Genomic DNA, 21,852 nt, shown 5'->3' on the forward strand with positions numbered 1-21,852 from the left:
TTATAAAGAGTTTTACACTGTTACATTCCAGGTGTTAGCGAACAAAGTCAGCAATAACTCCGCGCCGCCCCCGCCACAGCAGCCTAACCCTCCCGGGCCTTACAACGGACACAACAACACGCACTACGACGAAGATATGGGGTATAGGTGAGGTTTACATTTGAGACCTTTTTATATATTTCATAATTATAATTTAGTTATTTAAGCAGTTATATTGGTAGTTGAATTGTCCTAAATATTATATTAGGTTAGCTTTAAAGTATATTTAGTCTTTAAATTAATAATTTAATTATCTCATTCGAATCCTTCGTGAATATAGCAGAATAAACACCTACTTGATATATTCGCTAGTGAATTTTCTAAAAAGCATTGTTAATAGACTGTGTGGAATTTTAATTTTTTTGACACATTTGTTTACCATAATTGTTACATAACAAAGTTTAGAAAAGATAGCTTGTAACATATACTATAGATGTATCATTATATATGTGTATGAACTTTAATAAATTAAAAAAAGTACTTAAATAAAAACGGTTTTTTGATAATACTCCTACAACGCCATTTCTGTATTCCACTTTGATTAAACTGACCCCTTTATTCTTAAAAAACGATTCGGTATAATTGCCCTCTCCTTTATCTTTCCTCTCTTTCTGTAACGTTGTGTTTACGCTGTGTTAAAAAGAGACAGAGTACTTCAGTTAATACGATGTAATTAGAAAGATTTTTTTTAATGAATAAGGGGCTAATTTTGTAATGATACATGCCTTAGTCTTATAGATATAGCAGGTACACTACTTTATAAAATATCAAGTAGAAAAAAAACCTCTATTTAATTTGTAATATTGTTACGTTCAATTAAAAAAAGCATTTATTCTTTCATTACTAGTAAAAACTAAAATTTGGTAGTGTAATATTTTTTTGTATAATTTATGTCGACCATAATTGGCTTGTATTTTAGAATAGATTGTAACATATACTGTAGAAAAAAAAAAATATATTTGGTGTACTTTAATAAATAAATAAGTTTACATTACCACTCAAAAATACCCATCTTATTTCAGAACAATGACCCGAGAGGACGCAGCCATGCTCCAACAGCCTCAATACCACGCTCCTCATCATCAGCATCAGCTCCCACAGCATCAACCGATTCCACATCAGCCGGTGATTAACATTTAATAGAATATCACCACAACAATTTAATCTTTAAAAAACTATATATTGAGAAAAACAAAACTATTATTATTAAAGAAATACATTTTAATTTAAGCATTATTATATTTTAATAAATAATTAAAATTACTTAACAAGGTTCAAAAAAATATTTTTTTTATTCAAATTAAGTTAATTGTAATATAATTTTTAAATTATTTAAAATCTGTCTCGTTTTTATAAAAGTGTGTATTATTAATCTTACGACTTCTATAATTATTCCAGCAACCGGTGCCAGTGCAGCATCAGCAGCACCCGATGACCCCTCAGCACCAGGTAGCTCATCCTCAGATCACCCACCAGGTGCCACATCAGCCCATCCCACCGCCCAGCCAGTACCACGCGCCTCATCATCACACCGTGAGTTAACTCCAATTTGCAATTGGCCGGCTTGGTTAAGGTGTACATTAGTGAATAGAATTTGGAATATATATTGTTTATTTAAGCGAGCGTTCAAGTATTACGTAACGATTTTGGGGGGGGCTTTTGTAAAACGTTACGATGCGGGGCGGGGATTGAATTACGCGTTATTGTTAATATTATTCCAGTACTTTACACCACATAATGGTAACTTTTAGGTATAAAGATTCACGAAACGTTTTACTATACTTGGGTACAGAAAAATGTTACGGTGTGTTATATGGGGGGGGGTCAATAATCTCATAAAATTGCGTGACGTAACACTTGAGCGCTCTCTAAGAAAAAAATCGATATGGCTTGTAGGTAGTTCTTTAAAAAATGTGGACAAACATACCTACATACATTTTCAAAATTTAGCTTACCCTATTTGAGGCCTAAATATTAGCCCCATTTCAAAATCATCATATACAGACAGATCACTACAACAACCTCTTTTTTGAAATCAGTTTAAAAAGGTATTATTCGAGCCTGGGTCAAAGCCTGGTAAATTGGTTACATTTTTTGTTGTAATTAATAAGTATTGTAAAAATAAATTAACGCGGTAAAGTAATTAGTCAGTTGGGGCATAAAATTATATCTATCCCCAGACGGGTCCAGCCGTGCAATCTGCGCCCACTCCGCCGCCCCACGGCGTGCACACGCTGCCCCATGCCCCTCACGCGCCGCCTACGCACTCGCACCATCGCACTAACAGGTAACTCACATATTTCTATTTCTGTTTATAAAAATATTATTAACTTTTTTTTTATTGAAGTTATATTTTGTATGAAGTTTAATTTATATGTATTGCTTCAAAATTAAATACATACATATTAAGTTGATGAATATTATTATATTCCTAGTTAGAAGGTAAATAAATATATAACATAAATATTTTAATGTTCACAGTGCCCCCATGCCCCCAAACATGTCCCTAACTCCTGCGAGTGGTTCAACGGCACCACCCCCAGTGCCACCTCATCAGAATCTACCACCAGCGGCTAATGTAAGTGTAATATTTTTTTTATTGTATCCTACTATTATATAGTGAAATTCATTTATGGGAATATTTTTTATTGGATGAATATTTAAAATTTGGTTATTTTTTTAAATCATTTTTTCAATTATTATTGTTAATTCATATATTTCTAGGGCCCCGTTGCCCCACCGACGCCTCCAGCAGCACCACAGCCGCCACCAATGGTAAAGTTCATTATTTATTCTTACTGGTTTGAAAATTGTTAATTTATCAAATTTTAACAATTTAAATATACTTTTAATTACTTAGTTAAATGTATTTAATCATTTTTATTGTTTTTTTTCCTTTCGTAAATGTTTAATTTTTGTATATATTTGCTGAAGGTTTACTTATTTATTTAATTATAAGTAATTACGAAATAAATAAATAAAAATACATATTCATATAAAACAATATTTTTTATCGTATTCATGTGTAGAGGTTTTGCTATCATGTACTTACTGAATCTCTTCACTACAGCTCCAGCAGCAGCCGCCACCTGCACCTCCGGCGCCCCCTCCGGCGGCGGCTCCGGCTCCACCTCCGCCACCTCCTCCCCCAGGGGGAGCAGTAGTGGCCTCTCCTCCACCGCCGCCGCCGCAGCCGCAGCCCCCGGTCGTTGACCCCACGGGGCTAGCCGCGCAGTTGCAGCAGGCGAGACTTAAAAGACAGGCGAAGGTAAGCGATTTATGGGTAAAGTTCAATGTGCCTTCAAATAATATACTACTGCGAGTAAAATATAATTCTGTATTTAAAAAAAACCAGTGGCCCTAAGTCATTTTTAGGCCTCGACCTCAGATTTTTGTATTTGTTTCATGATCATTTTTAAATCGACGTTTTCGGTGTAAGGCGAGCCGGTTTTCTCACGATGTATTCTTTTACCGTTCGAGTGAAGTTTGCGTACAAAGACCGAAAGTTTATTACTTTAAACCTCAGAGATGAGAAACGCACGCTGAAGCCACTTTGCAAACACTGCTTTTTGCTGCTTTACTGAATTTAGTTCATTTTATATAATAAAAAAAATGTTGGTATATGCAATTTAAGTTACAAGATTATTATTATCTATTTTTATAAAATTATAACCTTAAATATAAAAATAATATTAGCTAAGACTGTGTCATTGTTCTAAGGTCAACAATTTCTTCCTAATTCTTTATTGACTTTTACAATCTCATCGCAGATTTTTATAGGTTCAGGGTAAACTTTGATTTATTGTTCATATGTATTTGATGAATGAAAAAATGAAACGAAATTTAAAGTTTGTTATTTTACTTGAAAATCACTTTTATCTTATTTCTTTTATAACCGATTGGTTCAAAATGTATTAACAAAAAAGTCATCTTAGTCAAATTTGAATGACTAACACATAGATATACAAAACTAGCGTCTTTTCCACAGACTAACAAACAAATTAAATAAAACATCTGTTAACAAAACCTAGACAGTTAATAATCTAAAGAATCTATTCTAAGAAATACATATAAATTAAGTAACTTATCTTTTATTGTTGTTTACATTAATATTGTAAATAATAAGACAAAACGTAAATGTATATGAATAAAGAGTATTTAATAAAACCTTTCAGCAAGCCAACGCAGAGGTGGCGTCGCCCCCGGGAGGCAACAGCGGGGGCAGCGCGGGGAGCACCGACCATTCCTCTTCATCGTCAGGTCGAGCCAGCCTCCACTGCATGATGCACGAGATGCAGCGTACCCTGGCCAGGAGAAGGGCGCATCTGGATAAAGCTGAGGTAAAAATGTTCCAATTTTAACCGTTTGAAGTGAAACTTGTTTAGGCGCTTGAGGGTAAAATTTTTACGGAAACGTCACGAAGATGTGCAGCGTTTTTGTTGAAGAAAAGGAAAAGAGCGATTGAAACCGATTGAGAAAGAGTGAGAAGGGCGAATTACATTATAGACATTCTATTATTTTTTTTTTAAATTCTTAAAGAAATAATTTATGAAATATTTGCATTTTATATTATATGCAAAATAATTTATTGAAATCTCAAATGACGAATTGTAAATTAAAATGCCACGTTTTTATTATCGGAGTTTTACATTTTTTATAATTTGTATTAATTTTTTGACACTTAATTTTTTTAATGACAATTAAAATCATTAAATTCCTAACATACCGTCCTTTTTCCCTCCATCTAAGTTTCGGAAATCTAAAGTTTTAGATTTGTACAAATATGAACAAGACTTAAAAAATTAGTTTGCCAAAGAAGTTTCACTTCTGTCATGTTTACTTTGTACGCACGCACTTTTTTTAATTAGATTTATTTATAGTTTAAATGTCTGCTTTCATATGATTGATAATTAACAGCTAACACCTTCTCTGTTTTACCTTCCAGGAGACATCGGCAGATAACTCGGTGAACTCCACCCCGATGAAGAGCTGGGAGCGTTCGGCGACGTTGCCGCACCGACTTCCCGCCGCATGTAATGGCAACACTCGTGAGTTGGCGCCGCTTTTTGTGTTGCCATATTCAAAAATAATTAAATAACTAGACCTATTTGGAAGACGATCAAAGTCTGTCTTGAACATATTTTGCTTATGCAATGCACGCCCATAGAGCAGCATTTCTTTTATTTGTATTGAATATTGATAAAGTGTACAATTATTATTCTACAATTTATACTTAATATTTGTATGTTAAAAGTATTTTGGGGTAAAAGATCGTCCATATTTTTCCATGTATTTTCGTGTTTAGCTATATTTATCCAGTTTTTCCCCGCTAGTTCTATTACGTTGTCTATATCTTTTATTTTGTCGTCCTATGCAACTCTTTGTTTTTTAAGCTATTGAATAGATTTTATTTAATAGGCTTTGAGCGCGGCTACCGAATCAAGAAATTTCGTAACGAAAATAAAAACCTAACACACGATAACGTAATACAGGTGCGGCCAATAGGCGTTAGAGCGGGACAGAACGCATACTGCGACTCACATCTGTCCGCTACGTCACCGGTCTGACGAGATCGGTGACGTAGCGTAAGCGCGGTCTGTACGCGTTAGAGTGAGACAGACTATATAGGCGTGTTAGTCCGAGTCTGGTAGATTGAATTAATATCAAAGAAAAAAAAAAAAATTATAATTGCATAAATTGATCAAAAATGCTATGCAATAGTTTTACCGCGGCAGTCCACACGTTTTTTTTAGATATTCTTTCTCTGATACTGTTATTTCCGTTTTTGTGTCACGGTTACCATTTTAATAAGTATGTTTAAAAACGTTCCAGCGAGTGCCGAGTCCCCTGCGCAGCCGCAACCGCAATCGCCTAGATCTGCACGAAAACGGTTCGGATCGGCCAGCGAAGAAACTATACTAAAGGTATATTTGTTTGATTAAGGTATTTTGAGAAATGGGCCTTGTAAAAGTATTTGTTTTAATCATTTTTTTTATTTCTTATTTCATATAGATTTGGATATTAATTAGATGTATTTAAATTTTACAGCAAGTGAACGGAACCGAAGGTGGCTGCGTGTCAGCGGCAGAGTGGGAGGGCTTCAAGCAAGAGCTTATGAGGGAAGTCAAGACGCAGCTCACGCAGATGAAACGCGAAATACTTGACGGTAGGTCCAAAAAATATGTTAATCGTATGCTAAACGGTAAAGACAAAAACTAACATACCCTCAACAAAAAAGTAAATTTTAAATAAAATGGTCTTTTGGAAAGGTATATTAGATTATATATAAAAATAAATGTTCAAATTATTAATAGTAATTTTGTAAAAAATAAAGCATACTTTAAATTCCTGTGAACATTATTGACCTAGGTTCCTGCTTAGATGTGGAATTCTATATCACAAACTACTGAACCAATTTTAATGAAACTTGGGACTATAACATAAGTTGCAATATACCAGATTTAAATCAAAGAAGTTTTTGGAGAAATATATGAACGTGATAGCCTAAATATACTTTTTTTTTAATTTTCAGCGATGAAAGCTGAGTTCGCTCGCAGGTAAAAATGGCGAGCGGCGTCGAATGATTGCACTAGTCTACCGAACTACACGAATGTTTTTTTCTAGAATTATTATTACACTCGGTAAATATACGAAGGCCATTTTTAATATTTGATATCTTGATTTTGCGACATTTTGCTATTGATTTATTAAAAGTTTTAAAGTGTAAGTTCGGGAATTGTGATGAAAAAAACAACGTAATATAGAAGTTGCCTGTTTTTTTCTATTTGGATAAATGACACAAGGGAAGGGCACACGAAGCGATGCAAAGTTGTGTTTTTTTAATTTTATACTTAAAGTATTTATTCTAATGCGTACGCGTAGGTTAAGACTTGTTTAATGTTGGACTTTTTAAAAAATGCCTACTTTTTGTAGCTTTTTTCGTGTTTGAAAAGTCCAAAATTGAACTTTATATTAGTGGATACGTATATCATTCAAAAGTAAAGGGAATATTAAAATTTTGGTCGGGTTGACGGTCTTCCATACACTTTTAGATGCGGTTTAAAGCGGTTTTGAGTTCCCAGACATCACGTGATATAAATATTATGAGTCGTTATTGCAAATATTATATCCATACTTTAAAATCCAGTTTTGTTTGCGTAATTTTATTAATATTCGCCGTGTAGTGCAAATGATAGGCCAAAATAGTTAGTAAGTGCTTTTAATAGATAAAACCCGACCAGAAATTACTAACAACCCTATTTTTTTTTTTTCAAACAAATACTGGAAAAATGCATTAAAAAGTGATGTAGTAACTAATTTTTTTTAACAATAGGGTTGTCACAGAAATAATGACATATTGGAAGTACACTTAGCGGTAAATGTTTTAGCCCCATTAGAAATAGTGTTAAGGGAGCGTCTGTGCGAAGCTTTATTTGAAAAAAAAAAAAGATTTCCGAAATGATCTCACTGTTTGCAGTTTTTTTCTAAATTTCCTGGTGACATTTTTCAAATAGAGTATGGCACGGACGTGGTTTTCGACTGATAGATCATTCCAATGAGGGTAGGTCGGCGGCCTAACGGCTCGTACAAACTGAATGACACCATTTTTCTCCGTAATCACGAATCGTTTTCGGAATCCTTTATTGGGAATTTTTACACTTATTGGTGCTTTTTTGTCTGACGCAGTGGCATTGCATTTTCAATTAAAACCACCTTTTTCTTTGTAAATACTCGTTTCGCCTGAACATTTCGATTTTCTAATACTTTGTACATTTCAAAAACTTTTTTCCAGCACTATTGTCACTTGCGTCCGATCCGCGATCCTATTTGACTGAATATGCATTTATGATGTTTGATTCAGTTTTTTGTGTGAATGCACTTACTCTAAAAACCTACCTGATGTACACAGATAAAATTTTAACTTTGAATTACAATTTTTTCTTACATCGATTTTTTCTGTGTATGTCAGCTGCAAAATAGCACTAGCAACTATGATATTATAGACGGTGTTAAAGTAGTGATATCTATTAATATATTAATAAACTAACCAAATTTCTAGTTGGTTTTACTAACATATACAATTTTTGTATTGGTCTCAATTTATGTCAAAGATTGTATTTATTCGTAATGTTAATTAGTTCTTCGATGTGTCATTTGGTCACTACAGAACATAATCCGGAAATCGGCGAATCAATGACATGACAATTGACACAGCGAAGGACTAAATCTCTCGTGTAACATTATGTAACGCCATTTCGATGAATATATGCCTAATTAATTAATCGCTTGAGTTTTTAGTAATGTATGCGCACATCAAATTATTGGTATAAACGAAAATTAATAATCGACTATTAACGATGACTTTTGTATTGACTTTGTATAGTCTGTGACGTTGACAGTTAGATGTCAATGTCAAGTTGACATGTTATGGGTTTTGGCGCGAAGCCTCGCGGTTTACTAAGTATTAATTTGATAGTGTGACGTTTATTTGTACATTTTATAGGTTTTTTTTCAGTCTTTGTACTAATTTTCAAGTAAAAATTTGGAAGGGATCCGCAAGATTTCTAAAATGCCTTAAAGTAGTATTTTTTCAATAATATATTGAGTAATGCGATTTTAAACATGTATTATTTTATGAATACTGTTTTAGTGCGTTTTAGTTAGTGTTGTCCCGTTAGCTTAGGTTACCAAGTGATGTGCGATTACACCCGATTTTATCGATAATTTTGTAGTCACAATAGTGTAAATAGTTTTCAAATTATATTTTTTGTGATCCCATTTTGTTTTTTTCATTTTATACACCTATAAGTAAGTATTATCGAATCGAATAATGGACTTATTATAATCGTTAAAATAAGCGAAAGATATGAATGAATGTAAACGCCTAGGCTTCACACACTGCCATGTTTTTTTTTAATTCAGTGGTTTATACAATAGATGGCGTTTACTGGAGTATTAGCTTGTTGTATGTGTACATATGCTGGAGTCAATAAAGTGGTGAACTAATAATGACGTTTTATTTGATAGCCCTTTGATCAAATGTCAAAAATCTAAATAGAGCAACGCCCAACTAAACACAGTCTTGTGCGCAGGTTACTAGATTACGGTACAGTTTGTACAAAGGCCGTATTATGCAACGCATGTGTTGGGATCGAGCGGTTACAACAAAGATTAATGTGGAATTTAGAAAATAGTTCAAGATGTCATTGGAGAATCGCAGTAAATAAATTTATATATAGTGTACCTCTAGATACCCCAGCCAATTTCTCTTTCAATCTAGTAACGGAACCCATATTTAAAAATACAAGACAGTGTATAAAATCTACTTCGTGTTAGGTTTTAAACTCGTCATCATTAAAAATACTTTGATTGATGCCGATTGAAAAACAAGATTTCCTAAAAATCTAGATAAATTCACAAAAAAAATATTTTGGAATTTAGTTGCAGTTGTTATTTGAGTCTCAAATCTATATCTCTATCTATAATCTAATATCTCAAAATTTAAATTTTTTTTTTTATTATATTTTAAAAATAATGAACCAGAATTTCAAAACCCATTTGTCAGAATGTTGGCTCGACATTCTCGGATGATTTTTTTCCTTTCATCAAAATCAAAAATTAAAATCAAAATGCGTTTATTTAATTTAGATGCTTCTTAGAGATTGCTTATGAATGTCAAAAACGTTTACAAAATTCACGAAAGAGCAGGACTACGCCATCCGTTCGCAAAACTACCAGGAGGCCTTGTTCTGAGAAGAACGGGCAAGAAACTCAGCAAGTTTTGCTCATCCCCATTGTTTTTTTTAAAGATATGTACCAATAATCCATGGCTACCTTTCTACACATAAAGTGCCGAACTATCAAGTGTTTCTTATATTTTAGAGGATGGACCAATGAAAAAAAATAACTTTAAAAAGGCATTCTTTTAATAAAGAAGAAATAAAATTACAGAAACACAATTCCAACATTTATAAACAATATTATTTTTAACCATAAATAAATATGCAACAATCTTAATATAAAGTTTATTATTTTATTATTATAATTTATAAAAGTAAATTGTCATGAATATTTATGACTGGTAACATTGTAAAATATTTCAAATGTATTGTCTAGCTTGATTAAAAGTAAAAAGATATTCTCGCCAATAGCGTGTTTAATCACATATTAATAAATATATATTCGAGAGGAATAAAGTTAGAAAATACAGGATTATCTCGAAGCATTTAGTATTTCATTGTTTATTTTATACAATTCAAAATAATCCTATAAGTTATTGCACGTTTCAGACATTTTGTGCACAGAATATCAAAGAATTTGTGCGAATACAAAATTTTAATGTTTGAAATAATTCAACTGGTAACTCCGGTGAACGAGGTAGCCATTTTGAAATTTTTGTCTGTGGTAACGTGGTTTAAGGTGGGCTCTAGCGACGCTAAACTACTCTATATAGCCAATATAGTTTTAGCAAGCAGAGGAAATATACAACACACTTGTGTTTGGGTAATTAAAATTTCAAACTACCTTTATGCTTAATCTATAACTTATTCTATGAGTTGCTATAATTCATAGATAAATATGTATAAAAAGCCTACATATTGTACTTATAATTGTGTAAGTACATATTTAGTATAACAGGACAACAATTGTGCGTAAGCTTTCGTTTATTACAAAGATCACAACATCCTTATGTTCTTATCCGCATATGGCGATGAGATATAAGCCCTGTAAGAGAAAAACATAATTATACAAATGATTTATATATTTCTACAACTAAAGTCGACGCAATATGAACTGAGTGACATTTATTGCCCGCCAACTCAGTTTAAAATGCGTCGACTATAGTAAAGAATAATTGCTTGGCTTTTTTCTAAAGGAACAACTTCGTGGTGATACATATAAGCTATGACCAAAGACAACTTTTAGAATAAAATTGTCTTCAATGTCAAGAAAGAAGCACAAAAAAATAATTGAGTTAAAAATACAACTTCTTAAGCGGATTAGAAAAAAACTGATTTTAAAATATTAAAACCATGCCGGGTAATAAACGTGCATATTGTGTGCAAATTGTATGTGTTAAACCAAAAATGCGGCATTCATTACACAATAGCAGACAAACTAACACTACATTCATTTTAACCTGATTTTTTTGTATTTTTTAAATTTTCTTGCAGTCTTCTGATAGCTTGACTATTCGTTTAGCACTGGGAGCATGGATCTAAAAAAGATATTTGTATATAAACCATTCATTAAAGATGTCTTCAATATGTTGATGTTTTAATTAATTTATCGAAAAAAATAACGCCAATGAGTAAAAAATATTGTAAAAGTCCATTTGTTTCGAATTCTGTGCTGTTCTATTTTAGTTTATTGGTTCAGTGAAAACAAAGGTCATATGTGAAACACCGCCATCTCGGGGAATACTTGTGTATATTTTCGCTTAAAGTATATCAAATAAATCACGCAAATTTAATAAATAATCCGAAGTTTTCGTGACAGGTTAGGTTAACATTCAACAATAAATTTAAGAGCGAACTAAAATTTCTTCCTTCTACTTATATTGGATAATGACCATAAGCACAGATTATAAACATCAGTTGACAGTTCGCGATTAAACTTATCACTGAATCTTACAGGATACAGGATAATAAAGTTGTCTCTGGCTTAGGGCACTTTGACACAATATATATTCACAGTCCGGAGAACTTTTGATAACAAAACAGCATTACACATTTACAGCATTTTTTGGCGTTATTTTTTTATAGCAATGTTTTGAAAATGATCGACATTTGAAAAGCATTTCTACAATTATTAGTTAATAATAACAAAACAACACGTGACTGAACTAAAAAACGCGTATTATAAAGATTTACATAATACCTTCCATTTCCAAAACTATAGGAATGGGACCTTTGCAGCGTAGAAATAAAGAGAACATATAAGCATTATGCCAAATTAAGAAGGATACTATAACTCAAATGGGTTGATAAAATATAATATCATATTTATATAAAATAGCTTTTAAATATACCAGCCTAGAAAATACACCTATGTAATAGCGGCTTAAAAGCGTAATGAAACCTTTAGTGTCGTATTTATTTTAGAATTATTTCAAACGGTGCCCCTATCTCTCTCTAAATTATGAAACAAATAATAAAACTAAATCCAAGATCGCAAAATTAGTAGTCTTTGATTTTTATATTAATTGGAAACAGACGACACCGTTATAAAATAACGAAATTAAAATTAGGAGGTTAAAAACGCCATCTATTATTCCGCTTGATAAAAAAGTATTATTTTGAAAAATTATGTTAACATCAAACATGTTGTGGAAGATAACCATAGACACCAAACTTTTAAAATTTGTTTTAGTTTTCTGTTTGACTATTATTACTTTAAATCTAATCTGTAAATAAACTATAGATAAAGCTATTACAATAGTTTTTTTAAACAAAGTTTTCATAATACGTTCAATATTTCAGACATTAAAGAAAGTTCAATTCTTTCACTTTTACCCAAAGATTTCATTAAAACAATAATTAGAAAGCCTATCTACTATGTCTGAATGTCTGTAAATGATTTCTTGACTTACCAATAAGTAAGTGTATGTATGTTCGTGTATGGGTATGAGACTAAAACTACAGTAGCATTGGTTACCAGTTAAGACAGTCTTGGGAAGACTGGCTGTCAGCGGATGGCGAGAACAGTTAAATTTTATTAGTATATATGAATAATTTATTGGAGTCAATTGCATATATGTGTTTATATATGACTTTACCAATTACCAATAAAACTCAAGCCTATTTACCTATTTTGAGGCTAAAGAAAAATCGTACAATAATAATAGTAACGATTTTTTTTATGACCGCTATATAACGTTGTATCGCTCTCAAGGTAAGAATTAAATTCACAGAATTTTTTTTTCTATATTAGCCTATGCGCTTTTCAGCCTAACAATATAGTCTAGTCGACAAGTTGAAAATGGAACAAAATAGAGATACTACTCTTAAAATTATGTGCGATAGCTCATTGGATCCGGAATGACGTCTAGAAAAATGTGCTAAAAGCGTGTATTAGCACATAAAAAATTGCAAAAGTTATAGACCATTAAAGATGAAAAAATAATGGCATTTAGTTTTTTGCCAATATTTAATAAACTATTAATATTTAAGAAATTTCAAATAAAGATTCTGAAAGAGGAGGAAATTTTTAATAAAAAACTCCTGACTCCCAGAACTCTATCTCCATTATTTATAATGTTAATTTAACACTGAAAATAGGTCTGCGGTTGACATTTTTAGGATTCGCGCGTGGCGTCAAAAGCGACTACGGCACATTAATTAATTTATTTAAGGTATTGAATATTTTTTTTTAAATTTGAAAAAAATATGGTGTGTTCTGAACACTATAATTAATTTATTCCCGTTGAAAATTTTACTTAAAGTTAATTTTTCAACAAGTTAAATAATTGTTAACTAACGAAATTTTCTCGAACGACCGTCTTAATTGTAAGTGAAAAAAAATGTTTAAATAATGGTCGTAAAAATATTTCGCTTCGTAGAGCCTTTCTTACATACATACTTAACAAGATCGTGCCATAAAAGTTAAAAAAATATTTATACTTTGTTTATAACAATTTTTTTACTTAAACAAAAACTTAAAAATCCATGTAATAATGTTAAAAAAATTTTTTTTTTCTAAATCATCATATAATCGTTTTTTTATTAATACAAGATATTTATTGATTTGCAAAAAAAAAAATTCCCGCCATTTGTTGATAAATTTTTTTTAAACAAATTGATTAGATCAATATTTAAAAAAAAAAATTTAACACAACTTTATTACATTAAAAATTTTATGATTTTTAAAAAAAAAATTTTTCCTTAATAACAATTTTTAATTGTTTATAATAGTTTTTTTTTAATTTTCTATTGTTTAAATAATTAGTTAAGAAATTTTTTTTTCCTTAAAATCATAATTGACAGTCTTCTATAAAGAAACAGATTTTTTTTTTTTAATCAACAATTCTATTGTTTATTAACTTACCAATTTGTTATAAACAAATATTCAACTTTTGTTTATTTTTTTTCTAAAACTTCTAAAATTAACAAAAACAACTATATGTAACAAAGTATAATTTTTATAGTATATTTTTTTTAAAAATATTGATTTAATCAATTTGTTTAAAAAAAATTTATCAACAAATGGCGGGAATTTTTTTTTTTGCAAATCAATAAATATCTTGTTTTAATAAAAAAACGATTATATGATGATTTAGAAAAAAAAATTTTTTTTTAACATTACATGGATTTTTAAGTTTTTGTTTAAGTAAAAAAATTGTTATAAACAAAGTATAAATATTTTTTTAACTTTTATGGCACGATCTTGTTAAGTATGTATGTAAGAAAGGCTCTACGAAGCGAAATATTTTTACGACCATTATTTAAACATTTTTTTTCACTTACAATTAAGACGGTCGTTCGAGAAAATTTCGTTAGTTAACAATTATTTAACTTGTTGAAAAATTAACTTTAAGTAAAATTTTCAACGGGAATAAATTAATTATAGTGTTCAGAACACACCATATTTTTTTCAAATTTAAAAAAAAATATTCAATACCTTAAATAAATTAATTAATGTGCCGTAGTCGCTTTTGACGCCACGCGCGAATCCTAAAAATGTCAACCGCAGACCTATTTTCAGTGTTAAATTAACATTATAAATAATGGAGATAGAGTTCTGGGAGTCAGGAGTTTTTTATTAAAAATTTCCTCCTCTTTCAGAATCTTTATTTGAAATTTCTTAAATATTAATAGTTTATTAAATATTGGCAAAAAACTAAATGCCATTATTTTTTCATCATTAATGGTCTATAACTTTTGCAATTTTTTATGTGCTAATACACGCTTTTAGCACATTTTTCTAGACGTCATTCCGGATCCAATGAGCTATCGCACATAATTTTAGGAGTAGTATCTCTATTTTGTTCCATTTTCAACTTGTCGACTAGACTAATATTTTATAATGATTATAATATATAATTATGTAAAAATGGTTTCCGAAAATACTCACAGCTCCATATTGGGAACGGTGGAGTGTGGGCAGGCGGAGTTGACCTTGACGTGGCAGTGTTTGTGGCATTTGAAGGAGCAGTCCCGGCACTCGTAGCCCTGTTTGCCGAGTCTCCGCGCTACCGTCTTATTGCACACTTCGCACACCGTTCCACTGAATCAAACCATTTTAGTAAGTTATATATATCATATCAATCAAATAGATTTATAAAAAATAGAACACAAGAACAGAGTGTCTTGCCTTTAATATTGACTGTAAGTTGTGTTATTGGACCCTTTCTTATGTTAAATATCCTTTTTAGTAAATCAGGTTGGTTTTAAATTACTTATTAGTCTAAGTTAGGCTAAATCGTAATGTTCTATGATGTAAAGACTCATACATGTATATAAAAAAAACTTAAACTGATAGAAAAAAAACGAAAAAACTCGAGTCTACGTGACGCCTAAAAAGGCAGCCTATGAACACCCATTTTACTGAGTCCGTTGCCGGCCTTTGAGCGGTATGCTCTTTTGTTAATTTTATTTTACTTGACAAACATGCTCGCGAATATTTAAAACTTTTGAGTTTTTGATTAGGAATCATTTTTTCCTGTACCGAATTCAATAAATTTGGATACCTCAAGTTAAAATAAATTTACAACAAATTTTTATACTTTGAGATCATTTACTTAAGACGACAGATAGTAAATCACTTAATACACTATAATAATCACAGGTGTGTTGCCAGCTTTTATAAAAGTGAAAGACACGTCGCTACCAGGGTCGCAGAGGTTTCAAGAGATAAACTCACCCACTGATGTGTTTAGCGATGAACGTGTGCTCATTATAAATATGCAGCTTTACTCCTTTCCGCCGCCATCTCGACCTCTGCGCGACGGTCAGCGGCACCAGGTAGTGCTTCTTTATCCCGGCTTCGATGGTTTCCAAGACCAGGGTTGACGCTTCGTGGATGAAGGTACGAGCCGATGCGGTACTAAATCCGGACACTTCGCTGAGAGAGGACCTTTTTTGTGAATTTTTGAGTAAGGGGAGTTTTAGGGGTTTTCGGAAAGGGTTGGAAGGATATAGGAATTCATATTTAAGGGGAAAGTCAGAGTTTCAAACGAATTTAAAAAAAAATTGGTCGCAGATTTAGGGTGATACAAGAGACAAATGTAAAAAGTTTTAAATAAAACAGATAGAAACAAAAAGTTGGAATATGTAGGGAATGGAATCCAAGACCACATGTAAAAGTGATTAACAATTATTTAAAATTTTGAAAAACAGTTTATTTAATTGCCAATCGAGTACGTAAGCGTTTTATTAAAAGCATGCAGGAAGAAATTAGTTTGAAAATACCAATGTTACCATGTCGAAGTGCGATTGGCCCCAGCGTGAATGTTGAGATGGAAAGAGAGAAAATACATATTTAGTGTTACCATATATAAAATACAAAGGCTGAACTTTTTAGCTAGGCAAAGGCAAGACGGCGTTATTTAATTAATTTTAAATACTTATATCTTGAGTCTTGCCATGCGAAAAAATTTAGTAATTGTTTTGTTAACGTACTGGCAAGACAGTATTATTTTATTTCAATATAATATTAGATCTTGCCATGCGCTAAAACATTACATTTTAAATGTTAACTATAATTAAAACTTGTTTTAAAAAATGAATTTGAATCAAAATTTATCTTTTAAATATGCAGATTAAGCCGTAAGCGTAGTGGTTAGTGTCTCACCTTCTTGATGTCCTAGATTCGTCGCCGGACTGTGCGGGGGATGCTCCCGCTGAGTATACGTTTCTACTAGGCACGAGGGATTTATCTGCAAATTTTAAGATTCCTTATTTTTTGAAGTGAAACTTCTTTAGGCGCATGAGGGTAAATTTTTACGGAAACGTCACGAAGATGTGCAGCGTTTTTGTCGCAGAAAATGGAGAGAGCGATTGAGACCGATTGAGAGAGATGTTTTTGGTATATAGTCAATACCAAAAAATAAGTATAGCACGCCTATATCAATTAAACATTTGCAATTAAATAGATCTCACCAGTACTATTTCGTTCAGCACTGATGCTGCGCAGATGCTGACCATCTACCTCCGAGTCCTGAAGGTCAGCTGATGCTCCGCGAGTGCGGGATCTGCCCAGTCTGGAAAAGATTTCATTTATTGATAAGTTCCTTTGCACAAGTCAGACGACATCATCAGAGTCAGAGGAGAGTCATCCCAATGTCAATATTGAATATATAATGGAACAGTCCTACCTTCTCTTAATGGTGCCAAAGAAGTCTCGTTTGCGTTTCTGTCGAGGAGCAGGCTCTGGAGGAGAAGGTTCTTGGTTGTTCACGTAGTCTCCTTGCTGGAATCGTTTTTATATGATTTTTTAATGTTAAATTACGACTTCTAGTCATTCTGTGTCAATTGTTTTATTATGCTTAAAAAAAATCATGTTACGGCATTTTATGTTAGAGTTTGTGGGAAAAGAAAACAGTCCAGACGTTGCTGCAATGTTACATTTTTGTTATGTTGATAAGACTGTTACGTCATTATAGTTGGACTTGCTTGATTCATGAAAAAAAGAAGAATGAGCAAATAAGAATTACAGTCGCCATGACAGTTCTCTTTCCATACAGACTCTTCTAATACTTATAATTACAAAGACAAAACAACATTCTCAAATGCAAGTTAGTGTTGCCATTTACCAAATCCTTTCCATTGGGTTTGGCGCCATTTTCCTTGATCCTCACACTTTTGGCGGGAGACTGACTCGGGCTGGGCGTCACAGAGTGGCTTTCGTTTTCGTCATTCACCTTCTCCGGTATGTCAATATTTTTTTGTGTATTTTCTAGGGTCAATTGCGTGTCGGGACTCTCTTTGAGGCTCGCTTCGCGTTCTACTTCGATGAATTTCCCGGAATCGGTTAGTTCCACCTTTGTACAAGGAATTGTTAGTGCAACACACATTGGAAAAGTCTGTGATTTCATTTTTGGTCTGTAGATTGAGAAGTGATTTTTAATCTGCGACTTGTCGTTGGTGACGTTCGAAATCACAGAATCTCCAAAACAAAAACAGGGCATCTAACATGCTTGGAGTCTACTTTATTTACATTTAAATGCAGTTAATTTTTAAGACAGATTTCGTGCAATTTAACGAGAAACATTAAATACATATTGACAGACAGCTTGACTTTTTGACATAAAAATATTGATGCAAAAATCAAAATGCAAGAATGATAAAAAAATAACTGACCTTTATAGATTTCGTCGGCTCCTGATCAAAGACATGCAAAAAAAATACAAATCACACAAAAGAAAAACATATTTAGCAATAAAAGTACTTTACACCTTTACCTAACCCAAAAATACGTACACGTCACCATACGTATACGTGCATATGTATGGACGTAAAAAAGAGACAAAACATGACACACTAAAAATGAGAATGACAAAATTAAAATATTACATACCCGTTGCACAGAATGTATTATTAAAGTTGATTTGTTTGCGTTTGATGGACTCAGCTCGAGTTCACGAAGAGCTGTCTCTGTTAGAGCGGAGTTTTCGTGGCCTGGGGGAAAATACAACAAAAATAAATGTTATGGAACTTTTTTACTTTTTTTTCGAACACACAACAGCGAATTGTGTCTTATTTCGGCCATACAATGCGCAGAGGTGATGAGAACTTGGAGAAACTGATCGTGGTTGTAAACACAGAAGCCAAAAGATCACGTGGCCGTTCAACAACCAGAAGGACCGATCAAATGATCAAACTGTACACTGTCAAAAGAGGCGCTGGACAGAAACCGGTAGAAGCAGATAGTCCAGGTGCTTCCTTGCTGACCTTGACGCTCAGACATGAGCTGCCAATTGAAAAGAGAGGGACACAGAATTAAAGCAATCGAAGTATACCATTTTGTTTGAATGTGGTTTTGGTGGTGGTGGTCATCAGTCCGTGAGGTGAGACGGTGCGAAGGCTTTCCTTGATTTTCAAAGGCTTCGAACCCAGGTCAGGGATGTCAGCGCCCTCTATGAATAGGAACTGGAAATACAATTAAGACTTTAGATGAATTACATTTGCAATGAATCTCCCCCAGACATGTTAAAAAAGTGAGTAAAATAAATAATGCGGGTTTACACAAAATTTGAAAAAAAATTTAAAGGGCACGATTTTATTTTTACTTTTATAAGTACTATAGAGATAAAGATAGCTATAGTAACAATCACAAAAGCAACATTTATAGCAAAAAAAAGTATTTTACTTTTCCAACTCTATGGTTTATGGTAACAGTTTAACTATATAAGTTTACATGAATTATCGATTGTAAATTTGTTTTAAGTAAATATTCCGGTTCTGTCACCTCAACAGTAAGGCTTCCGCTGACGTCATGTTCCTCCATAGGCCTGGTCTGTAGAGCTATCTGTTGTCTTTGGGATGGCGCGGCCAGAAGTTCGTCTATGCCCACAAGACCCAGACCTAGAAACCTAAAAACATAATCTAATATACATGTTTATCTAATAAATTCTATTCAACATCATTATAAGTAATCTAGAAACATTTATGTATAAAGTTAAAGGAATTAAAGTTCAGAATTAATAAATATTTTATTATTTTAGACGCGTTAAAAAGAACACGAATTCATGGTTACTTATAAACGCTCTTTTTTTAATTCGAAATAAACAATTTTTCCGATTTCAATTTCTTGGTCAATTTCCTATGCAATACTTGATAATCGACCATTATAAAGACACATCACTCACCGATTCTGCGAAGCCCCTCCGCCGGGAGAAGGCAGTCCACTCCTGTCGTACACTTCGAACAGCAGTTCCGCCGTCTGCGCAGATAGATCGCTGAAAACGAACAGATCAGATTTTAATGTAAATAAAACATCTTGGAAACGAAATTTTAATATATTTTGTAAGATTAAAAATACTTATCATACTTCCATTTACTTGGACGCTCACAGTATCATCATATTATTGTTAAGCTCTTTTCTTGAAAACCCTAAGTCAAATTTTTTCGAAATTAATTCAGCAGGTTGCTGGTTCCACATAGTGGAGGTGCGCGACAAAAACCGTCTTGAAAAACGCTCAGTTGTGGAACGACGGACGACGAGGTGATACGAGCAGAATTTCAGTATTTATTGTAACAGAGTAAAATTAATAGTTAATATACTTGTTAGTAAATTGGCTAAGACTTAAAATACTTATTAGTCTTAAGTTAGGCTAGATAATGTTCCATAATGTCTTAGTGAAAAGACAATGTATTAAAAAAACCGACGTATCCACGCCGAAAAAACATTCGATGACAGGCATTGCTTTGTTTTGTATATGTTGACTTACAATAGGAAATGTTCCTCCCACTGGGGGCTGGTGGTATCCTTCTTGAAAGCAGTCTGGTTCCTCTGAGGAGGCTCGTCCATCTCCACCACGCAATATGGCGCTATGCACCCGGTTTTACCTGGAATTATAATACCTAGTGAGTTTGACCACTTTTACTAATAAAAATCGTCTTTATACCCTAATAATCAAACGATGGTTTATCTTAAAATAATTATATCTGTTACATTGGTTTCAACAATTGCCTATAAAATTATTCTCGAATAATATGGCTTTTGTTCCGATATGATTATTTATAAGAAAACATAACATGTAAAAAAAACAAGTATGTATTTACTTAAGGATCTTCTGTCTTAAGTTAATACGTAATTAGCTACCCTGACAACATCGAATACGGATAATATTACAGTATTATATCTCAATATTACTAATAATATGTTTTAAACAAATACATTGGCTATCGCATGAAAACACAATGCGTCTCACGTAATACATGTTATAGGTATTAAATTTGATTGTTTAGTTAAATTTGAATGTGTCTACGTCTGCTAGGTGATTTTGATGATCGGTCGGTCAGTTCTAGTTATAATTCTTACACTACTCGTTCAAATTGAATGATCGAAATATGCCGTGTTTAAACAATCCCTGCTTGGTAACTGGTAATTCAGGCTTCTAGTTTTATCCACAACGAAGTAATAGGGGGTCGAAAATGGCCTGAACTGCTTCGAGAAAAGGATGGTCGTGCCCCAGTTTTATTTCCCATAACTTATTTATAAAATTACCTCCCAAATCTTTCGCGCTGACTACTTTCACCAACAACCGTTTGTCGCCCAGCAGTTGAATACAGCCCGCAGTTGAGTTGGGCGTCGATGTGTACATATGCCTGTCTTGTTGGAGCTGTAATAATACCGTTTAGAAATCCATGATTAAAAAAAAAGGACAAACACATGGTACAAAAAACAAACATATATACAAAAATATGAAAATCTGTGTTGTACAACATGCGGACAAAACCAGCGAAATCAAATAGGTACATAGAAACAGTGATAATACAATACTGTCTCTTTTCATCACAGCGTAAACATAGTTAAACTGAAAGGGACAATGAGTTTAGACCGAGTTAAATGACAAATATTATTAATTAATATAATATATAGATAATATTTGTCAACAAAAAAAAACACGTAATTATTAAATCTACTATAGCTATCAAACTATTATCTGTATTAAATCTTATATGTTTGACAATGTACGGTGATTGGAGATTACTCCCTGTTTTTTTTAATGTAATCGCAGGCAAACGGGCAGGAGGCTCACCTGACGTTAAGTGATACCGCCGCCCATGGACACTCAATGCCAGAGGGCTTTTAACAATTCACACCCTGAGTCGTCATATTTGCTTGGTAATTCGTTTAAAAAATCATTTA

At 32.6% G+C, this 21,852-nt stretch overlaps 2 protein-coding genes across 11 annotated transcripts in view; one reads left to right on the plus strand and one right to left on the minus strand.

Annotated features, from left to right (window-relative positions):
* Positions 1-9,048, plus strand: part of LOC125052777 (protein enabled) — a 49,677-nt gene extending 40,629 nt beyond the window's left edge. For 3 of the 4 annotated variants that reach the window (XM_047653802.1, XM_047653799.1, XM_047653800.1), the window contains 12 exons: positions 32-147; positions 1,062-1,164; positions 1,438-1,572; positions 2,220-2,326; positions 2,521-2,617; positions 2,764-2,814; positions 3,110-3,307; positions 4,215-4,379; positions 4,985-5,087; positions 5,872-5,963; positions 6,088-6,205; positions 6,572-9,048. In XM_047653802.1, the coding sequence (XP_047509758.1) occupies positions 32-147; positions 1,062-1,164; positions 1,438-1,572; positions 2,220-2,326; positions 2,521-2,617; positions 2,764-2,814; positions 3,110-3,307; positions 4,215-4,379; positions 4,985-5,087; positions 5,872-5,963; positions 6,088-6,205; positions 6,572-6,600 (1,314 nt within the window). In that variant the 3' untranslated portion in view covers positions 6,601-9,048. The remainder of the gene's footprint in view (positions 1-31; positions 148-1,061; positions 1,165-1,437; positions 1,573-2,219; positions 2,327-2,520; positions 2,618-2,763; positions 2,815-3,109; positions 3,308-4,214; positions 4,380-4,984; positions 5,088-5,871; positions 5,964-6,087; positions 6,206-6,571) is intronic. The other variant, XM_047653801.1, reaches the window with a different exon arrangement.
* Positions 9,049-10,599: 1,551 nt separating this feature from the next.
* Positions 10,600-21,852, minus strand: part of LOC125052273 — a 43,896-nt gene continuing 32,643 nt past the window's right edge. For 2 of the 7 annotated variants that reach the window (XM_047653006.1, XM_047653007.1), the window contains exons 7-20: positions 21,208-21,322; positions 20,429-20,546; positions 19,847-19,936; positions 19,447-19,570; positions 18,998-19,127; positions 18,556-18,656; positions 18,339-18,359; positions 17,792-18,019; positions 17,354-17,448; positions 17,139-17,239; positions 16,831-16,915; positions 15,901-16,113; positions 15,112-15,264; positions 10,600-10,764 (exon numbers count right to left, since the gene is read on the minus strand). In XM_047653006.1, coding sequence (XP_047508962.1) covers positions 10,716-10,764; positions 15,112-15,264; positions 15,901-16,113; positions 16,831-16,915; positions 17,139-17,239; positions 17,354-17,448; positions 17,792-18,019; positions 18,339-18,359; positions 18,556-18,656; positions 18,998-19,127; positions 19,447-19,570; positions 19,847-19,936; positions 20,429-20,546; positions 21,208-21,322 — 1,623 coding nt within the window. In that variant the 3' untranslated portion in view covers positions 10,600-10,715. Of the gene's footprint in view, positions 10,765-11,179; positions 11,258-15,111; positions 15,265-15,900; positions 16,114-16,830; positions 16,916-17,138; positions 17,240-17,353; positions 17,449-17,791; positions 18,020-18,338; positions 18,360-18,555; positions 18,657-18,997; positions 19,128-19,446; positions 19,571-19,846; positions 19,937-20,428; positions 20,547-21,207; positions 21,323-21,852 lie in introns of all 7 variants that reach the window. The other 5 variants (XR_007117431.1, XM_047653008.1, XM_047653009.1 and 2 more) reach the window with 5 other exon arrangements.

Source organism: Pieris napi, chromosome 9 (genome assembly GCF_905475465.1).
Source record: "Pieris napi chromosome 9, ilPieNapi1.2, whole genome shotgun sequence".
Classification (NCBI taxonomy): domain Eukaryota; kingdom Metazoa; phylum Arthropoda; class Insecta; order Lepidoptera; family Pieridae; genus Pieris; species Pieris napi.